This window comes from Lagenorhynchus albirostris, chromosome 5 (genome assembly GCF_949774975.1).
Source record: "Lagenorhynchus albirostris chromosome 5, mLagAlb1.1, whole genome shotgun sequence".
Taxonomy (NCBI): Eukaryota; Metazoa; Chordata; class Mammalia; order Artiodactyla; family Delphinidae; genus Lagenorhynchus; species Lagenorhynchus albirostris.
Genome location: NC_083099.1, coordinates 10,310,120 through 10,332,625, shown reverse-complemented (window position 1 = coordinate 10,332,625; position 22,506 = coordinate 10,310,120). Strand labels below are relative to the sequence as shown.

Genomic DNA, 22,506 nt, shown 5'->3' with positions numbered 1-22,506 from the left:
ATGATCTGCCAGGAGGCTTCAGGACCACTTCAGGCTTCCCCTCTCCCGTCATCATCATCATCTTTTTATACGAAAGTGGTTTTTACCACCCTTTTTAATGTTGATGAAAGTAACGATTCAGCTCTCCAGCTATCTTTGCTTATTAGTTTCAGATTTACCGTCTGCTTTACGCTTAAATTTTTTTAAATGTTATGAGATCTGTGCTAACAAATAGAGACCAAGATGTCGACATTCTTCCTCGACTGAGAGAAAACACTGGGAGTTTAAATATTTTGTGGAGTGTTACATAAAAAGAAAGTTCTCTTTAAAATTTTTTCATTGGACTTTGAGGGCAGTATTCTCGGTGAAAGAAGCCAGACGCAGAAAGACAAGCCCTGCGGGATTCCACTTAAATGAGGTATCTAAGATAGATTCATAAAATCAAAGACTAGACTGGGAGTTACCAGGCGCTGGAGATAGGACGTTATTAATCAACAGGCATGAAGTTTCAGGTAAGTAAGGAGGAGTTCTAGAGACCCGTGTACAGTAGCACCTTGTACCTCTAGTCAACAGTAATGCATTGTACAGGTAAGCATTTGTTCAGAGGGGTAGATCTCATGTTAAGCGTCCTTATCACATAAATATGTTTTAAAGAAAAAAAGTCTTTTTCCTTGGTTTTGCTTACAATTTTTCTGCACTATGGAATATGCTTCAGTCATTGTAAGTAAATTGACAATGAAGTCACAGGGAATGAAAAGGAGAGAAGAGGAAAAAGGAAAGAAAAGGATGCCCAGCTCTGTCACAGAGAGCACGGCTGTTCACATACCCAGGGGCGGACTCTCGCGCAGCCGTGGCTGCTCGGAGATTACCCATGCATTCATTCCTGTCATTGCCGTTCCTCTGTCTCTGCTTTCTATCTGAAATTAATTTGTTTCCATCTTTTACAGCTTCACAAAAATCTTGATTTTAATTGCCTTCACACTTAATTAAGAAAGCACTCTCTGAGGAATCCGTTTATCCAGTAGAGAACAGTAGTTTTTAGTGTTTAAAAAAAAAGGAACAAGATGCTTTGTCTAGGAGCATGTTATTTGCTTGCTGTGAATATTTTTATGTAAGTTACTGGATCGTCCCTTCTACCTCATGGCTTTAAATATTTCTTAAATAAAGCAAGGTCCTTTAAATAAAATATGTGAAACGAAGGGTTTTTTTCTTACACAGATATGTTGGCAGTCGGCATGCAGCATCAGGAGTGCTCTGCCCTATGTTGTTGGTATGGGTTCCTGTATTTTCTCTGGCCACTGCTTAATGCAGGGAAGAGAGAAATCACACTTCATAATTGATGGAGTCTGCCCATCTGGACCAAGCAGAGATCATCTGTAATAAGGTTATTATTGATTGCCATCTCCTCTGTGGCTGCTTTTATCACTCTCCTGCCTCAGAACTTGACATTAAAAGCATCTTTTAATTGGAGGTGTCAACTCTCCCAATTTTTATAACTGTAGAAAAATAGAGTATTATGCCTTGGGATAAGACTGAGCTACAAAGAGGGGGAAAAAAAGACAGATTAGGGAAAGGTGAATGTACCCTGCTACAGGGGGAAGAGCAGAAACCCAAAGCCTCTAGTTTAATTCAGTGACAGGGGAGGTCCAACCGGTGACGTTTCCAAAACGGTTTCTCTGGCATCATCAAAACCATACAGCTGACCTACTTCAGAGCGACTGCCAACCCCACGGGAAGGGAAAAGCAATGTTTACAGGATGGAATGTGATGATGGTATCACTCGTATCATCAGATCAGCTGTAGGGGCTGCCACTCAGCCACCAGAAGCAGGGAGATTGAGAAACTTAGGGGAGATGGTGCTTCACGGTGTGATATGGTGGTGATTGCACGACTGTATCTTGCATCCGCTTTTCATGTTTTACATGTCTCCACAGAAACCATCGAGGGACACATATGTAGAAGTATTCTTACACACACACACACACACACACACACACACACCCCTTCAGATACTAAGCAAGAACAGTTGCGAAACACACACCTGCAGATACTAAGCAAGAACAGTTGCGAAACAGTAGCATTTTAGGGGCTGGCCATCCCCTTGAAAGAGCCTTCATCAGCGGCTGCTTTTTACCAGTTAAATTTGATACCCAGCCCCAGACTCTCTGGGAGGACAGAGATGCAAACCTTAACAGAGTCCCACACGTTGTCAGATGGCGTCTTCAGACGAGAAGTGATAAAGTACGAAGCGAGCCACTGTACCATCTGACGCACCAACTGCAGATACTATTCTGCAGTTTACAATTCCTGAGTGACTGCGGCGCTGTCCCACCGTACTGGTAAACGAGAAACGGGAGCCTGCTGTTGGCGTCACTTCAGCCCTTGAACCAAGCCACCTGGGGAGCGGTTATGGGGCTGTGGCTCGGGGCCATGTGTTTGGTGGGGTCTCCCACAGTTTGACTTCTCTGTTAGAGGCTTTCCGTTGCTTCTGAAGGGGGCAGAACAAGATTGCTTATTTCTCGAACGCTTTATTTCACTGAATCTGGTAGGAAATATGTCTGTAATATATCTGGAACCTAGAGCTCCAGAAAAGTTAGGGAACTTCCTTGTAAGCAGATGCATTATGCAGAAGAACACTACTACATTTTTGATAAAACTTAAGATCGTTGAAGTGCTGTAGTCTTGTTTTCTTCCTGTGCAAGAGGAGAGGAATTGCTTCCCACGTTCCCATCAGATCCCACTTGAATGTGGGATTTTGCTCTTGTATTATTCCTTCAGTGTTTATTTTTGATATATTCTCTTCTTGACTAGAGATAATTTATTTTGTTTCTTCAGTGGCTAAAGTTACCTCCTTAAGTTGCTTTCTGAGTTCTTCTTTCTGTCAAAGACCCACCAGGACGTTTTTTTCAACATTTATTTGGCCGCGCCGGATCTTTATTTGCAGCGTGCGGGATCTTCCTTGTGGCATGTGGACTCTTAGTTGTGGCATGCATGCGGGATCTAGTTCCCTGGCTAGGGATCGAACCCGAGCCCCCTGCATTGGGAGCATGGAGTCTTAGCCACTGGACCACTAGGGAAGTCCCCAGGACATCTTTTAAAAGTCCGTGTACATCTCTCAAATTCTGAGCGTCCTCTGTCAATAACAGACGTGGTTTTCTTGGTCAGTCGCCGCGAGCATCAGCGGCTGGTCAAGGCTGGGAAGAAGCGTTTGCCTTCCTTATCCTGGTTTGCTTGGTCAACTTCCTGTCCCCACTAGGCTTCGAATAAACAGAATTGGGCCGAGTGGAGACAGCAGTGCTGGCCGACTTCCAGGTTCTTCAGCCTGTTGTCACCTCATGCCTGTGGGACAGAGACTGAGTTCAGACCACACACTCGGCCCAGATGGGGAAGGAAATGCAGCTTTCCCAGCTCTCTTAGGGGCAGGTGGGTGTCCCTCAATTTTAGTTCCATTTCGTAACCCTGATCCATTGCCTTAATTCACATTATCCATTTTGGGTTGTGGTTGCTTGACTCTTTAGGTAAAATGCTCCGTCTCTCAGACTTTCTCTCTTCCCTCAGCTCCTCTAAGAGTGGCCACTAGCTGCCTGGAGAGGGTGCAGCTGCAAAAAGTCTCCTTTCTGTGCCCTTGCTAAAGAACGTCCTAAAGCTCACCACCGCCCACCCCGGTGCACCTTGGGGCTGGTGTGTGCAGCGCAGGGATTTCCCGGCTCCGTCCTTCGTCCTCAAGGCTCCAAGAGGCGGGCTCCCAATGTCCCCTCCACTGCCCCTTTCCTCCTCCTGTCCTAGGGCTGCAAACGCTTGGCCCAGCCGTGGTCGGTGGAGGGGCATCTCTTCTCCCCTAGGGGTGATGCTCTTGGGACCTACATGTGTTGTTCCTTGATATGTTAAAATAATTTAGAAAAGAGTTTCTCCTTGACAGATCCTGACTTTCAAGCCGGTCGTTTTGGTGGGAACCCAAATAAAAATCTCATCTGACCTTTAAAACGGAGAAGTGTCTTTGTTTTTACAAGATAGCTGCTTTTCACCCAGGCTCTGAAACTTGCTCTCTGAGTAGGTGGAAAGCCCCAGGGCAAAATGATTTATAAACTATGGCAACATCTCTGGGGAAGAAACAGCTTCACACTCTCCTCCTTACACCTCCCACTGCTGTCGCCATGCAGTTGGCAGCCTTTCCCTCCCCACGGCACTTCATCTCCTGGATTCCCAGAAAGACAAACTTCTGGAAATATCACCTAGAGAGAGACCCGGCTGCTGAGGCAGTCAGAAGTCTGATGTACCAGCTGTAAGAACTAGGGATTATGTAATGATCATCAAGAGAAACGGAGTCTGAATACTTTGACTAGTGTTGTTAAGTGAATAACATTCTTCTTAGAGCATCTTGGAAGTGTGGCCTCCCTTTGGCATGTTGGGATTGATGAAGAATTTATGTTAAGCCTAGTAATTGCCAAGAGAGGGAAAAAAGGGGGGAAATCACTGTAGGGAGATGTATCTCACGCATACAGTCTTGTAGCAATTGAAGTTTTCCAGGATCAGAATTTCTGATTTGCTATTGAAACATGCATCAAACACTACTAACAATATATAGCCCTTTCTTGAAGAGAACACTTTTTACAGCATCTGGAATCTGTTTGACATCTTGAAGTTTGTGATCACTGTTGTGGTGTGCACGGCGTGGTACTGTGTCTACAGCCAGTTTTGTGGATGTGATTGTCCTCTGTGGCGGAAATCCTTTTCAAACAGGAAAGTGATGATCAAGAAACAAAGGACTGGGCTTCCCTGGTGGCGCAGTGGTTGGGAGTCTGCCTGCCGATGCAGGGGACATGGGTTCGTGCCCCGGTCCGGGAGGATCCCACGTGCCGCGGAGCGGCTGGACCCGTGAGCCATGGCCGCTGAGCCCGCGCGTCCGGAGCCTGTGCTCCGCAACGGGAGAGGCCGCAACAGTGAGAGGCCCGCGTACCCCCCCCCCAAAAAAAAGAAACAAAGGACTGAGTTGGCTTTTGGTGTGTGATAATTTATATGTCTTTACCGGCTTGTGAGTTCCAAATCCTTTCAGATCCACAAAAGTGAAAACTGGCCAATCTAGAACCTGCGTTTCACGGCTCACTGATGCGTTCAGCCTGCTTCCCCCCTGGTGTCTGGGAGCCCTCCGGCTTGCTCTGACCTTGGACTCAGAGGGGAGCTGCGTCTCTCATTGACCCTCTGACCTGTGCCGTTGGGACAGAGGGAGCTGTACCAGCCTGTGCTGGCTGCTTTGAGAGATCATTGTGTTCCTGTCCCTCGTCGTAAGCTGTCCTGGGACAGAACCCTTGGAGCCCCCTACATGTGGACTCTACTCTGAAACACCCAGCACTCTCTGGGCCACACCCCACTGGAGGACCCAGGAAATGCACCTTCACTGTTTATCTTAGTTTTCCTAGGGTGGCGGTTTCTGACCAGATGGGGAGTTGGGGGTGTGAAGCCCATGGTGATTCTTCATCCCGCTCAGGAAGGTGGCTGCCTTTGCCACCTGAGCCTGCGGCTGCCCGTGCTGTCAGCTCCACGTGGGATTCAGAACATTCTCCAGCCAGTTAAATGGGGATGTTTTGCCTGTGTGATTATTTTAGCAGTGCTGGCTACAACTAACCAGTAAGAATCACACACGTGAACCTTTTTATTAGAAGTATTTTTCTTCTGTCAAAGATTCATCAAAAAGATGAATTGTTTAATACTTGGTTGTGTCCCATCATTGTCTGTATTCAGATTGAAGTTTAGAAAGGATGTAAGTTGCAGTGATAACAGAATTTTATTGTTTAGCATCTCGATATTCTGATGTCATTCCCTGACTTGGCAAATGCAAGATCCATTCACTGGAGCTTAACTTGATTTATTGACACCCACTCTTATATAGTTTAGAGAAACAAATGCTTTTCCACTGAGAAAATCGGCAGTGTTGCAAATCCCATTCGGAGTTGAGTTGGAAAGATTGAAATTACTCAGATACCTCTAGAAAATTGTTAGTGGTGGTACATAGATTGGTTTGTAAATGCAGTGATGAGTCTCCTCTGTTTTCATGGACACGTAGTCTCTGGATGTGCAATCACATTTTAGAAGACAACTCTCTAAGAAATGGGATACTTTAGATGGAATCTGCTCCATGAAAATGAAGCTATCAGAATAACCAGTTTATATGAAAGATCATATATTTCAGAATTTTTTTGAGTACTACATGTAATTGTTGACACTTACTTGGGCCACCTTCTGGCATCACTTCTTGGCAGTAGGATGTACTCATTTCTGACCTATTTTTCCTGTCTTTTATGTCCCTAGTCATGACCTGGAAGAAATTTTTTAAAGGTGTTTTTCCACAGTCTTTTGAATAATGAGGCAGTAGTGATTTTTCTCTGCAACTTGATGTATTCCTGACAGTAATATTTGGCCCTTTCTAAGCTTTAAGCATATGTTTTGTTGATATGTTACATTTGACCTCAGGTTTATAAGAGAAATAAAATTCAGCACCGCCTACGGATTCATTATTTCTATTTTTGTGTAGTGGGGAGGGCTCACCCCCAGCCTCACCAAACCCCTGTAAGCTGCACTTGTCTGGTGGTAACTCTCCACCATACACATTTACCGCTGTGCTAGTGGGGCCCGCAGGAACTGTCACTTATTATTCTATTTTAACGGTTCCTGGTTTTCATTCTGTTCACTTATATTCCCCCAGATTGCTAGGAAATAATTAATGCCACTCACCCCACTAAAATAACCACCCTTGACAGCAGAAATCTGATTTTACTACCACATGAATCTATCGGGGATAAAAATAGCACTTAATAATGGTTTTTAAGTCTTTTCTAACTTCAGGCATTTAAAATTCTGAACCATAAGAAAATTACTCTCCCAGTCAACTCAGTGGGTGGACAGTATGATGTGTCAAGAGTTAAGTTTAACTCTACAAGCTTAATTATCAATTAACTTAAAAATCACATGTTAAGTAGTTTAAAACATTTCTTTCCCTACTACGTTTAGTATTAGTCACATCTTTAGGGCTAACTCTTATAGATCTTGATGTGCAGATTTTATACAGGAAGTCCTTTATCGACTTATGGAAATCTTGAAGTATTTTCTTTGAAACCAGTGGTGATTATTCTAGTTTTCTTTATAATTATTATACTCCTATACCAGAGAGAGATTAAATGGAGTGACACCATCATTTATGTCATTATATGGCACAAAATAATTTTAGCTTTGAATAATCACTTATCTGGTGCCAAAAGCCAGAAGCCCCCCCCCAAAAAAAAAATCTGTCTTTGTGAATAGAGATAGCTGTTTTGAGTATTTAGCTAAATGTAACCAAGATGGTAGTTACTCATTTTTAGCTGACTTCCTACAACTAACGTCTAGCTGTGTTATAAGCCCGTGAAAGTCTTTGACCAATGTTACAATTCTCTGTGGCCAAATTTCTCCTTCGTTTACATATAACATACGTTTATGCTTTTAAAATACCAACCGCACTTGATTTTTCATGTTCTGTTCTAAAATGTGCATGTAGCATGTCAAACTATATCCTCTGGAATACTTTTAGTCCAGTATCACCAGGCGATGCGTGGTGTGGCGTTTTAGAGCAGGGTCGGGCAACGCTGGCCTGTGGGCCTGGCCGGCACCACCCATTTGTGTACGGGCTGCAGGCTTAAAATGGTATTTACATATTAAACGGTCGGAAAAAAAAATTCAGGACATGTGAAAATCATATGAAATTCAAGCCTCTGTGTCCATAAGGAAATTTTGTTAGAGCGCGTTCATGACGCATTCTGTGTCTGCTTTCACATTGTGAGAGCAGTCGCCTAAAATATTCACTGTCTGCTCCTTCACAGGAAAAGTTTGCCAACCCCTCAAAAAGAGGATCACGGAAAAAGTCCTTAGGGTGTTTTGATGCCCTGGTTTCCAGATTCACTTTGGCCAGCTTAAATCACGACTTTAAAGGTTTTCTTTCTTCTTCTTTTTTAAATAATGTACTTAGTGCGATTTGAATGTAGATCCATAGAACATCATTTTACTCTGTTACCCAGTAGGAGGAGGGCCCCTGAGTTCTGTCCTGGAAGAGGCAGTGGACCCCCGAAGAAGTAAAACTACTCGTTAGTGTTGGATGGTCAGAACTATAAACACCAGAGGCGGGAACTAGGAAAGGAAAGCCTGTGAAAATTCCAGTTTGCTTACAGTGCCCATGAGGACAGCGTGCTATTGCAGCAAAAAAATGGTGACAGTCCACCAGAATCTTGTGTTATAATCCAGTAAAATTTGTAACTAACTTTAGTTCACACGTATTTAGCGAGATGTATAATCATGATTGCGCTGCTTGGTAATGAGGCACGACAAACGAGCCGTCTAAGGATTGAGTTTAAGTCGTGCTCAGGTCAAGCATTTCTTGTTAGGGGAAGGGGAGGGGAGGGCAGAGAAAGGGGAATTGGGTGGAGCCGGTGGGCAGGCTCTGCATCTCTTCTGAAAACCCCTTGTTTCCTCTCACCTTCCCCTAAGGCGGGAAGGAGGGCTTTCTCTAGAATTATAAAATCCAGGCAGTACTAACCACATTCTATTTAAAGCTCTCTCCACCTCCACGTGGAGGTGAAGCCCCAACCCAGACTCTCTCCCACGGTGGCTGGGAGTGGGGCTGGAGGGTCTTTGCTGCTTTCTTACACTCATTACAACCTGTAATTATACATGCGTTGGTTTGATTCCTTTTCTTAAGGTACCTCTCTCTCTCTCTCCCCCAGATCTGAGCCCCCGGGTGGCTGCGACCCTGTGTGTCCCGCTCAGCACTGCGTTCTCACGACAGAGCCTGCCACAGGGCAGGCACTCAAAATATATTTATGAACGAATGAGTGAATGAATGGATGAGTGAAAGAAAATGCCCTTGATCTAGAGGACACATATCAGGCGTCCTTCCCGCCCTACGTCTAGGTCCCAGAGTACCTACATTTCCCTGAACTTGGCTCATTTATGCGTGCACAGAAGGCCTTTCTTGGGAGCGTTAGGTTTGGGGCTGGTGACGGCTGGAGGGTGGAGTGGCTGTCTTTCCAGTCTCAGTACCAGAGGGTCTCACCGTGTCCGTCCTAAGGCGGTGAGCGGCACCTGCGCCCGTCCAGGAAGAGGAGGTTCCTGGACAGCTCCAGATGCCTGTGGGAAGGGCAGGGCCTGAGGCGGGAGGCCAGGCCTGGGACAGCTGGGAGGAAGGAAGCTACGAGCGTCTCAGGTCCCCAGACCATTTACCTCTTATTCAGATCCTCAGTCTTCCCTGCCCTTTACCAGAGGGTTCTTTACCCTGTCTGCAATGCCCTACTCTTAAAGATTCATGGGTCCTAAGGAGGACACACCCCCAGGGTTGAGGAATGACGGGGAGAGGAGGCCAGACAGGAGAGCAGCTTGATTCAGCAAAGGCCGCTGAGATGGGAACATGGCTCCTATACGAAGAGCGTTTCATGCTTTTCCAAAGCATGCTCAGAAGTTGAGTGCCACGTGAGGTAGCAGGTGGGCATGGGCTCCTGGTGGGCCAAACGAGAAGTCCCTGAATGCCAGACCGCCACCGTCCCTCAGTTGTCACACCCCTCATCCCGACGCTCGCGGGCCCTGCTGGGTACCACACTGCTGTGCTCCCGGGGGAGGAAACCCGGACCCCGCACGCAGTATCCGCGGGCTGTGGGTCCACCTGGGCTAGGCTTTGTGCTGGTCCTTCTCTCACCTGCGCCGTGAGCTGACTCCCAGGGCACAGGACGTGTGCCCTGGTGTGTTCTGCCAGGGACACATCTCCGTGAGTGCAGTTGTACGTTCACACAGCCCCGGGCAGGTGGGCGTGGGTGTGCACACGTGTGTACAATATCGTTCTTGCACAGAGACGCTGGGACTAGCACCTGGGGCAGGAAGGGGACCCTGCCTGCACCCTGGAAGTAGGTGGGTGGGGGCTTGGGGGATGGTGGTGCCAGCAGAGACTATGAGCCCTGAGCGTGAGAAGTCCCCTCTGGTGCGCACTCTGCGACCGGGCACGTCGCCTCTTCATCCGTAGAACCGGCAGGGTCTCACCGCCTCCCAGGGGGTGAGATCACGTGTAAGTAGCCCAGGGCATAGGAAATTCTCAATACACGGTACTCATTATCAGGTCAGTATGAGTTCAAAGGCGAGAAACAAGCAGCTCTTGATGCTCTAAGACTTCTCTGTGTGCATATCTTAGCATCACTCGAACTTCACCGCAGCACTTTGCTATGTATGGAGACGTGGTTACTCCATTTCATAAAGGCAGGTTTAAAGTTGCAAAGTGAAAAGCAGAAGGTTAGGTTTCCCACCACCTTGCGTGGGGAGTTGCCTCTCTGCTCAGAAAGGGGAAGATGCAGGAGCCTGTGAGTTCTGTGGTTGACACCAGAAAGGCCGTAAATATGGTAGTAGCTGGTCGAGTGGTTCTTGCCCCCCTCCTAGCTCTGCTGTTCCAGAGTACGGCAGACTCTTTACTGGGCTCAAAAATAATGCTCTTCAGTCCAGAGAGGTCTCCACTTGCTTTCCTCTGTTAACTAACATCTAGACTTAGCTATCGCAGACCTGAGAGAAACTAATGACACCTTACAGTAAGACTATGATTGAATTACTGTCTGTTAATTAGGAGTTTGAAAATCACCTTGATCCCCTTGGAGAAAAACCTTGATATAAGTAGATGGTAATAAAAGTGAAACTATGTTTAATTCAAACTGTATCTTTTGAAATTTAATTAATTTCGTAATAATAGTTTTATTTATTTTTATTTTTTTAAAAAAATTCTTGGCGGCACCCCGAGGCATGTGGGATCTTAGTTCCCTGAGCAGGGGTCAAACCCACGCCCCCTGCATTGAAAGGCAGAGTCTTAACCACTGGACCACCAGGGCAGTCCCTCATAATAATAGTTTTCAATGAGCATGTCAGAACTCTAAATGGTCCTTGGTCTCTTGAAAGAGTTATGTAGCATCCAGAGGTTCCTAATACAGTCTCCGGAAGTAGCTTGCTCACTGAGTAGTTGGCTTTAACGAGCTCGAGTTCCCCTTTTCTCCTGCAGGGAAGACTTAGGCCAGGTTTTATTTATTTATTTATTTATTTATTTGGCGGTACGCGGGCCTCTCACTGTTGTGGCCTCTCCAGTTGCAGACCACAGGCTCTGGACGCGCAGGCTCAGCGGCCATGGCTCACGGGCCCAGCCGCTCCGCGGCACGTGGGATCCTCCCGGACCGGGGCACGAACCTGTGTCCCCTGCATCGGCAGGCGAACTCCCAACCACTGCGCCACCGGGGAAGCCCTTAGGCCAGGTTTTAAACCAGTCTCTTCAGTTCTTTGGAGACACTCCCCTCCATCAAAGATGTAGCCTCTGCACTCAAAGTCTTTAAAACTTCGAAGACTGGGGAAGTCACAGTGGTGCCCTGCCCCTCCTTTCCTTCCTCCCAGACATTTACTGGAAGCAGAAGCAAGTGGCCGGCTGTAGACTGCATCCCCACTGGACACCCTGGCTACCTCCTGGCCTAGTGGAAAGCTCCTTTCCCAGCTGCTAAGCCCCTCCCGTACTCATATCCTTTCCTGCCGTCATGGCCACAGAGGGTATTTGAGCACAAGGTGCACTTAAATTTCATGCTGAGATGGTACGAGGGTGTCACGTAAGCACATCGCTACTATAGTTGAGAAAATCGGAGAAGTGTTTTACAGCGTCGAGAGGCTGCCCGTGACCGAGGGCCCTGGGGAGGATGGGGTATGCGTGCACCCGTGAGGTCACCGTGGTGCAGAATGATTCATCATGTGCTATAAAGTAGCCTGTTTAGCATGAGAATGTGGAATAAGGCTTCCCACAGTAATCCTGTGCAAAATGACATGTAACATCCCGAGTTCTTCCCTAAGGAAACTTCTGATTGTGTGAGGTTGGTCATAAAATGGAGAAGTAAGAGGGTTGTTATCATTTGAGTGCGTGTGAACTTACTATATACGTGCTGTCTACACAGAAAAAAGCACAGCGTGATGTGAAGTGGTAGGAGTTATTACATCGTTTTTCTGGATAGTTTTATAGTTGCGTTGGAATTCCTTTTTAGGGTAGTTTGGGTTCTGTTTTGTTGCTCAATTTTCAACAGTTTTCGTTTTCTCTGAGTATCGTATCATACGGCAGCAGAAGCAGTACAAGATCAAAACCAAAATTCTTTTTGACTTGTTGACATTCTGTGTACTTCTGAAACTAAAACTATGCAGAACATTTAAAACTTTGCCAACAGTTCATGGTAGAATAAACATTTAAAATCTGTACATTGAGTTCGTAACTAATCTCTTGGTTTATTGGAACTCCCAGCTTTTCCAGAGCCCTTTTCTATTTTCCCTGTGCTATTCTGCACTACTGAGCTTCACCAGCCCTGACCTATTTAAATATATTTGGGAACATGGAGACTTCTAGTAATCTAAGTCTCAATTCATCTAGAAATATGAGTGACTTCCTTTCACGTAAAGGTTTGGTTGTGGCTTTATAGTTTATTAACTTGTCTGCATAAAATAAAAATTTCTTATCTGATTTGAAGGATGGTTTTTAATAAGGTAGATCACCCTTGTGCATTCACTGTTTTAATTCCTCTAAGCTCTGGCTCTGTGATTTTATTGTTCTTTTTTCTTTTATTCCTCTATATAGTGCTTTTTTCCCCCTCCTTAATTTCCTCTTTATGGTGTTTTCTCTGTCTTTGCTCCTTTCTGCTCTCCTCCAGCCTACAAATGTGTATTACTAAGGACTTCTAGTGGCTAATGCTGGAAGTGCCTCTCAGAAATACCCACAATGTAAACGTTTGGTCCATCCCAAGTGCACTAGGCACCAAAGCAACTAGGAGAAAAGAAAGCACCTAGAGCAATAAACTGGTTGTTTTGACTACATGATACTGTTTATTTCCATGAATTTTATACTGAATCCAAATTGCTGTTTAGATGAGTACAGGCAAAACCTGTATTACTCTGTGTATAATAAGCATAATGTCTCTTTGCTTTTATATTGACATGGTAATTCACTGCAGGAACTACTGTTTAGTTAAAACTTGAAGTTTAATCTGTGAAATGCAGCCCTTTCTAAGTGTGTGAATATGGTTATATATTGATTTAGAGTGAGAAGGGGTAGATGGAGACGTTGACTGTGGTAGGAGAGGCTTTTCATCATGTGAAAATTCAGCTAGATACTTACAGGTGAAATGGGATCTCAGTTTACAGGGTTTGATCTGAAATATAGTGCATGAAGATTCAGCGTACAGCTCAGATAAAAGGTAAGTAACAGGAGAGCTACGTGCCTCACCCTTAGGTACCTACCACCCTAGCTTTGCAGTGAACTTTATGACGAATCAGAGCATGTTGAAAAGCTAGAGAATTCTTGGCTTCCTGAATGTGGACTCTGGGTCACTCTTAGCTCATAATTAGCTCCAGATTTACACAGCACTTGGCATCTCTTCTCTGGCAAGGAATGATTGTTAAAATAGTTGAATACAGTGTGGAGGAGGTCTTATAGGATGCCAAAAGCATACTTCAGTTGACTATGATAGATACTGAGAGTTTACTTCTCAAGAAAATTGCGTAGATCTTGAAATACTCTCCCTTTTATAGTCAGTTATAACACTTGTTTTGAACATGCAAATTTATTTGCATGTGATCAATACAGTAAGGGATAATTTTAACTGAACGCGGATTTTGTGTTTACCTGTGCACGGTTTTGACGGCAAGAAACACTAGCGAGCGCAGAAACTGCACCTGGGTGAATTGAATGTACACACCCACCTCACACACCCACCAGCTGCTACATCAGATCACCGGGTGTGTCCTGCGCTGCGCCCTCCGCATCTCAGTTATAACCTCTCACCAGACATCAGACCCCCTCCTTCCACCACTCACAGTAACTCAAGAGCTGCAGCCCTTCCCTCCAGGTCTTTTTCAAGGTCAGGTGCCACACGCCACGCTCACTGCTGCGTTTTTGCGTTCCTTAACTACGTAACATGTGCAGGACTGTGCTATCACTTGTATTCTGCTCCTGCCTTTTGTAATGTGTCACAGCAGAATTTCTGAGTGTTGTGCCCTGACCCAATTTTCCCCGCAAACCTTGCGTTTTTTATCACACAGGTTTTTTTATAGTGTGGTGATTTTTAGGAATATGTCTGTCACACAGCAGAACTGTCAGTACTGCCATCTTATTGTCCAGAGTTACCAAATGACCAAGTCCGGAGCTCCTAACACTGTAGACCTTCCAGAAACTCTCCTCCCACCCCTGGAAATGTTCAACATCCTTGTTCTGTCCCTGCCCCTCTGACCACTCCTTCTGTGTCTCTTATACAGCTTCCCTCTGCTTATTATTATCTGCCGTGTTGCTGTGATGTTTTCATCTCATTTAGCTTTAAAATTCCTCCCTCGGAGATGTAGACATTCTTTCATCTCAGCTGCTACCTTGGTGCAGAAAGCTTCCGATTTTCCAGCCCTAGAACCAAGCTTTCCCACGGTTGCTAGCTGCTGCTGCAGATCCTCAAAAGACTGCCCCGTTCACTGCCAACTCCTCTGCTCAGCTGGGGCGGAACTCCACTTCCGGGATGAGTTAACACCTTAGAGACACAGTGTAAACCTGGAAAAGCTTTGCAGCGGTCGGGTGCGGCACAGCCTCCTCGCAGCGGTCGGGTGCGGCACAGCCTCCTCGTCTGTCCGGTTTACCCTCTTTGTCTTTGGCTCTTCCTTCTGTGCCCACAGCACATCAGTCACCGGGTCCTGCTCTGTCCTTCCCGATGTACCCTCTCCAGCCCATCTCTCTTTCCCAGCCCCACTGCGTCCTGCCCCCCTTTCATACCCCCATCCCCCATTCCTTCCTTACTCTTTGTTCAGAGCCTGAAATTCTACCTTGACCACAGCACATCTCAGCTTAAAATCGTTATTCCGGGGGCTTCCCTGGTGGCGCAGTGGTTGGGAGTCCGCCTGCCAATGCAGGGGACACGGGTTCGCGCCCCGGTCTGGGAAGATCCCACATGCCGCGGAGCGGCTGGGCCCGTGAGCCATGGTCGCTGAGCCGGCGCGTCCGGAGCCTGTGCTCCGCAGCGGGAGAAGCCACAACAGTGAGAGGCCCGCGTATCGAAAAAAAAAAATCGTAATTCTGTATCGCATCCAATCTGGCCCTTTTCTAGCCACGTTCCCTACTTTCCTCTAACACAAGTGGAAATGTCTAGAGAGCCCAATGGTATTGCACATTGATCTCTGTCCTGGCGCCTCCCATCACACCCGCAAGGAGGTCGGTGTGTGACAGTGGCCACGTACACTCCTCTCTACGGATTCATTAACAATCCAGTAGTGTTTTCTAAAAGGCAGAGTTCTTTTCCTTTTTTGAAAAAACTTTATGTTTTAACTGAAGTGTAGTTGATTTACAATGTCATGTTAGTTTCAGGTGTACAGCAAAGTGATTCAGTTATACATATATATGCTGTATATATATTCTTTTTCATATTCTCTTCCATTATAAATTATTATAAGATATTGAGTGTAGTTCCCTGTGCTGTACAGTAGGTTCTTGTTTATCTATTTTATATATAGTAGTGTATGTATATTAACCCCAAACTCCTAATTTATTCCTCTGCCCTTTCCCCTTTGGTAACCATAAGTTTGTTTTCTGTCTTTGGGTCTATTTCTGTTGTGTATATAAGTTCATTTGTATCATTTAATTCTTAGATTCCACATATAAGTGATATCATTTGATATTTGCCTGGCAGAGTTATTGCTCTCATTTTTCTATTATATAGGTTGTTTTTCTGTAATTTTCTATAATTTGCATGGTGAAAAATGTAGAAGTCAGGTTTCATGAGGAAACTAGGACAGATTACTCTGGAAGTGGTTTTTTGTTTATAGAGTGTTTTCCTAGTGACCTTGCTGGAAGGGACGCTGACCTGGAACGCCTCAGCCCCGGGGCGGGGGGGGTGTGTGTGGGGGTGGGTGGGGTGCCCGCACAGTGGCCTGTGAGGTGGAGGGGCTTTAACTGCAGCCTGCAGCTGCCTAAAGACTGCCACAGCTGTGCAACTTTTATGCCCCAGTTCAAATGTGTGATTTTTATATTATTTTCAAGTATTAAAAAGCTATGTTGTAATTCCCAACAATAACTTTATAAATGGTTTCTCTTCCATTAGTTCAACTTTGACATTTTGCTGTACTTGGAAGCTTTCGCGAAAGGAAACGTTACCTCTGCATTTCAATTTAGAAGTCTCGGATCCCAGAGTTCCCGCATTTGGTTCAAAAATTCTTCACCCATACAGTAATAATTATTGTAAAGTGTTAAAGACAAAAGTAGCATTGTTAACTGAGGACGTTACTTTCAAGAACACAGAAAAAAAGCACCAAAGCTGACAGATTCCAGAGGGAATTTCGTTTTTATTTTCTCTACGTTCTCAGCGTTGGTGAACGGACTCACTTTGTAGGGCTGTGTAGCACAGGTTGCAAAACAGAAAATAAAGAAACAGTCTACAGAAATCTAGTAATATAAAATATATTAATATAGTAATAGTTCTGATAATCACACCTATAAACAGAGACGTTTGCCTTATACTAACATGGGGAGTTACTTTCAAAACAGGGCATTCTTACAGAAGGCATTTCTGGTTTCCTTCCAGCTTAATAAAATATGAATTTTAATTTTTACTTTGCCTTTAGTTGAAACTTCCTACTTTCCATCTTCTCGAGACCTATATTAAAACCTTATCTTAGGGGCTTCCCTGGTGGTGCAGTGGTTGAGAGTCTGCCTGCCAATGCAGGGGACACGTGTTCGTGCCCTGGTCCGGGATGATCCCACATGCCGCGGAGCTGCTGGGCCCGTGAGCCATGGCCGCTGGGCCTGCGCGTCCGGAGCCTGTGCTCCACAATGGGAGAGGCCACAGCGGTCAGAGGCCCGCGTACCGCAAAAAAAAAAAAAAAAAAAAAAAAAAAAAAAAAAAAAAGATTTAAAAACCTTATCTTAGGGGCTTCCCTGGTGGCACGGTGGTTAAGAATCCGCCTGCCAAGGAAGGGGACACGGGTTCAAGCCGTGGTCCAGGAAGATCCCACATGCCAAGGAGCATCTAAGCCCATGCGCCACAACTACTGAGCCTGCTCTCTAGAGCCCGTGTTCCGCAACAAGAGAAACCACCGCAATGAGAAGCCCGCACACCGCAACAAAGAGTAGCCCCTGCTCGCCGCAACTAGAGAAAGCCCGCGTGCAGCAACGAAGACCCAATGCAGCCAAAAATAAATAAAATTATTTAAAAAAAAAAAAACAAAAAATCTTATCTTAGAGTTGATCGAATTTATGAAATGGGTTTCTGGGCTATGTTAAATCTATAGATTATCCTAATGCATTTGTTTCAGAAATTTAGGAGGTACTGTTAACCGGACACTAATGTGAAATCCATGAACAGCAGCTATTTGAAAGCATCTTGTACTTTGTAAACAATATGAGGGTCCACGTGGTACGTTACTCGGGCCGGCAGCGGGATGTCTGATTTCGGTGCTGAGACTTACACCTGTGCATGTAAAGTGAATCGATGAAATGTGCATTAATGCAGATCATGCTTGTAAAACCAGTCACTCTACCGGGCCTTGCGTTATAGTCACCTATTAACGTAATGTATACAGAGAAAACAAGATAACTTAAAGCAGTTTTTCCCTTTGACTCATCTCTTGATGTCACTCCCCACGTATTTGCTTTTGTCTAGTCTGAGATGCTTATTCTAGTGGTTTCACATGAAATATAAATGATTTCTGTTTTTTAATAATGAATTCGTCAGTGGAGCCAAGTAAACTGTTTAATGTTGTCATTTGAAAAAATGTTTTCCCAAAGTGCTTTATAGAAATATTACTTTATAAAAACACACTTCTGGGCCCGTGTCAGTAGCTGAGATGATGCTACATATTGTGTGTAACACCCGTCGGGAGCCAGGACGTTCCCTAATGCTTCTGTCCATCCTCCTGGTTGGAATGCGCTTTCCTCCTGTTCAGCTGCTGCCTGTGGTCAAGACCTTCCTGGTATCGTGGAAACAGCAGAGGCTTTGAGTCAAACGGAATCCCCGTCCCCCTGTTCACTAGTTACAGTCCTTTGCTCATCACAGCAGGTGACCTTGGGAAAGTGGCTTTGCTCTGGGGTCCTCAATGTTCACATCTGTGAAAGCAGCATCACCAACACCCACCTCCCGTGGACTTTGGTGAGCATTAGAGGAAATGGAGGACGCCAAGTACGTACCTGATGCCAAGGAGGCGTTGAAATACTTCCATTTTGACTCATTCAGCCAACACTTGCACTGTTTATAATTGCACCTCGTTACAGAGTGGCAGACCCAGCCCAAGTGGCAGCACCCCTATGCATTCAGTCATAGTTGTCAGCTGTGCGAGAACAAGACCTCAGCCAGCCGGGTAGGCAGGCAGGGAGGCCCGGCCTGGCCTGGTCCTGCCCTCTCGGCCCACTGGACCTTTAACCAAGTGCGCTTACAGGAGCCCACAGGCCAGAGAGTCCCCTGAACAACACCTAGACGGGCCCTTTACTCGAGGAGAACTCACACGAATGTTGCAGGAGTGGAGGGTTAATGGACTCAATCTGTGGGCAAGAATATAAACTTAATTATAAATATGTACCCTGCAACTATAAAAAGATATAAACTGGCAGTTCCTCCTCCCAGAGGGAATGATGCGCTCATTCCATGACAGGTGTGGGGAAGTGAATCATCTCTGCTGAGGTCTGGGTGGGTTTTCTTTCTTCCTGTGTCTGAAAGTTGCTGATTGGTTAGCAGGTACCCACCTCTCGTGGGCTGACTGCCTCTGGAATCCCCTCTGATACGCTCTGCAGGGACCTGCCGCTGGTCACTTCCATACCCGGGGGGCTGGCTTTTCACTGTGTTTGCATCCTTCACCTGGGGTGTTAGCCACCTCCATAATTTATATACTGCACGTAAGTCGGGGGACACATTCACCCCCATTACCGGGAGAAGGACTTGGTATTGAGCTGTCCCGCTACCCTGCCCTGGCTTAGGAGCGTCTCACTGTCACGCCCAGGAGCACGTGGGCAGCGGTGGCACTGCCACGTTTTATGTGATTACTGTTTGCTCGTGGCCCCGGGTCATTCTGCTCTTCATGCGTTCTCAGCACCGACCTCAGGGTCCCACACGTGCAGCCTCAGCGCATGACTGTCCCCAGAGTAAAGGATCGGTCCTCCGGCATCACAGAGCTCAGGGGCAGGGCAGCGTCCTTCTCTAGCCCCTGGAGGTGGACGTGCGTTTCTGAAGCCTTTCGTGTCTTTTACAGTTAAAAGGTGCAGCACTCTTTAACCTTTGGCAATACTTTAAACTGGAAGATGCTTCTTAGAGGAATAGTGCGATTTGTTGTTTCTCTGAGCTTCTTCACACCAGGCTTGTCAACAAAGCTAGTATCAGTAATGGGTGTGTAAAACATTGCCAGTGAGAACAGGACAGGAAGGCACACTCATTCAGCTAATTGGGGGCTTCCAGAAGGAGCTCTGCCGGGCCCCCGGGTGAGTGCGGAGTCCACTGTGACTTCACCATTGGCCAGTTCCAGCCGCAAGCATCCTCTCCTCTAATCCCCACAATATTATGAGCCCTCATAATGTCTTTTATTCAGCTCAGTTTACAGGTAGGAAATTACGGCTCCATGATGTTTCATACCTTGTCCTAGATGACAAAGCTGAGGAACCCATGTAAATCTGTGCTCGTTCTGCGCCTACCCCAGCCCGGATGTGGATCTGTTTTGACCACCTTCGCCCGTAGGCTGTTGGGATGCGTGAGTCTGGCCTTAATGCTGCTGTTTTGTTCTCTTGCTTTCCTTCTGTTACTGCTCCTGTCCTGCCCACTTGTCTCATGACCAGGTTCATTTTGTTGCTTTTCCCCCCTGTCTGAATGGTGGCGGCACGGTTGGCCAGTTCTTTGATACTGAGCTGTGACAACCACCATCCTTGCCGGGGGAAGTCCTTGCTTTGTGATGCCTCTCGTTGGCTCGGCTCAGAGCTGAAGAAGGTTACTGATGATGGTATGAACCTTTTCAGTATGCAAATTATGTAATGGTACAAATGACTTTCTATCAGTGTAATTGAGTTCTGAACTATTCATTTTTATCACTGCCTGTTCAATATGTCAAGCTGTAAAGTAGAATATTTAAATTTGCAGGAATGACTCAGATCTTGAAGAATGAATGTGAAAATACCGAATTCCTGAGTGGGGGCCGTGCCCCTGGGCTGTGCACTTCCTGAAGACAGGGGCTGTGTCCTGTAGGTCACCCTGCCCCCCATTTCTGCTCAGCGGCTGCCCACAGGATACCTTCCATGAATAATGAATGAAGGCATAAATGAACACCTGCTTTGGCCTTCAAACCTCACAGTGTTTACTGTAATTTTCTTAGAACAGTGGAAGTTGATAAATGCTGTGTGACTCACTTTAAGAATCTGGTGTACTTCTTCAGAGGGGTGTTGATTATGCTTTAGTTTAAGTATAACTAATAAAATATGGTGTTCTTCGAGTTATATAAATAATCCAACCTATGTATAGTTTCTATAAAATAATTACTAAGGCAGCTAGTGATAAATACTATAAAGAAAAACAAGGCAGAATTTAAAGGAATGAACAATGATGGATTGGTATTTGTTATACAAAATAGAATGGCCCTGTAAAAGAGATGAGTAATATTATCATGTGAAATATTTAAATACAAAAAGCTTATAATCAACAGGGGCCTACTGTATAGCACAGGGATCTCTACTTACTATTCTGTAATAACCTATATGGGAAAAGAATCTGAAAAAGAATAGATACATGTATATGTATAACTGAATCACTTAGCTGTTCACCTGAAGATAACACAACATTGTAAATCAGCTATACTCTGATATAAAATAAAAATTAAAAACGAAAACAAAAAGCTAGAGTCTACGGTTATGGCAAGGATCATAATTGTCCCCATTTGAGCCATGAGAACTGAAGCTGGCCATCCCATTTTCATAGTGATTTTAGAGCCAAAAAGTTTACTTCAGACAGATCTTTCCCCAGCATTTTGGTGGGTAAAATAATTGGTCAGCTGTACCCTGTTCCTTTTTCTTAATTCAGGCGCGGCTCCTAAAATAAGCACATGCAATTTAGAACAAGAACTCAACACTGAATTTTTTAAATCACTGATAGGCACATTAAAACTACTTGTTTGAGTGATAGCATTAGTGGTGCATCAGAGAAATGCTGTTTTTTGATCCTCAACCTAAGCTTTAAACTGATTCAGATGGAGGCATCTTGGCTGAGGTGAGAAAGGCGTGTAGGTGCTGGAGCTTTCCGTAAGGTGACGCAGGAGGTTTTGTTAAAATGAAGGACAGATTGGATGTGCACACATATTTATTTGTAGCTTTTCACACTGAAACGAGCTCAGGTACTGGCTTGAGGTTCAAATCCAGTGTTGTGCAAGCCTAACCACCCGAGGAATATACTCATCACAGTCTGGTCTAAGCCCTTGTGTGGGGAGGTGTGACTGTATCATTTAACATGTACACACATGAACTTGAGTAGTGGGACGTCAGATGGAGGGACGAGTCGCCGCCTCCCGTCAGCCGCGTTGGGGGAAGAGCCTCGCGCCCGAGAGCGGACCCTCCTGTGTCCAGCTGTCTGTGTGACCTCCTGTCTGGATGTTTCCTCTGCAGATGATCCAGTCCCTCAAGGCGTTGATTGAAAATGCAGACGCTGTGTATGAAAAGATTGTACACTGTCAGAAAGCAGGTGAGTGAGAATTTGTTTCTTTTCTTTAAAATAAAGTTAGTAGTTTGCCCCTGAGCTATTTCATCTTTTTGATACTATATCAAGAAAACCAGATATAAAAAGTATTTCTTCATGGCTAAAGAAAATACTAATTCACTGGTTCTCAAGCCTGGATAACAGACTCACCTGGGGGGAGCTTTTAAAATATATTGACATGGTCTGGGGTGTGGCTTAAACGTTCATAGCTGTTAAAGGTTCCCAAGCATTTCTAAGCCACAGCCCAGATTGAGACCCTCTGCGCTAAATCTCTTCCACCTCCGTGGGCACCAGTTACGGCCTCTTGAAATTGTTAATGCACTGGCATTTTCACCTGCTGAGGAATTCATTCATTTCACAACCAAATGCTATACTAGATTACAAAATTCAACTTACATAAACAACCATCTCAGTAATTTTTAGCTGTGATAAAACCAAAAAGTCAAGTGTTCTGCATTGTAATAAGAATAGGCAAAATGCAATTCTTTCAATTTTCAAATTTTGAGTGTCAATTTGGAAGGTTCTAATGTGGAGAATATTTGTAATTCATAAATAAGAGTATCTGTCCTTAATTTCTAGGGTTTTTGGTTTCTGTTCTTTCAAATCAAGAGGCCATAACTGTTACCTAGCCGTAAAAAAAAGTCATCTCTTATCTCAGAAATGAACTCGTTTAAAATAGATGAAAGGCAAAGATACATGCGACAATTTCTCTTTTGGTGTTTATTGAAAAATATGCACGTTAGTGACTAATCAAGAGACAAAAATCCTCATCTTGTTA

At 45.2% G+C, this 22,506-nt stretch overlaps 1 protein-coding gene across 1 annotated transcript in view; it reads left to right on the top strand.

Moving 5' to 3' along the window:
* Positions 1–22,506, top strand: part of PLCL2 (phospholipase C like 2) — a 193,632-nt gene that overhangs the window by 119,941 nt on the left and 51,185 nt on the right. The window contains exon 4 of the mRNA XM_060149551.1: positions 21,638–21,713. Within this exon, the coding sequence (XP_060005534.1) occupies positions 21,638–21,713 (76 nt within the window). The remainder of the gene's footprint in view (positions 1–21,637; positions 21,714–22,506) is intronic.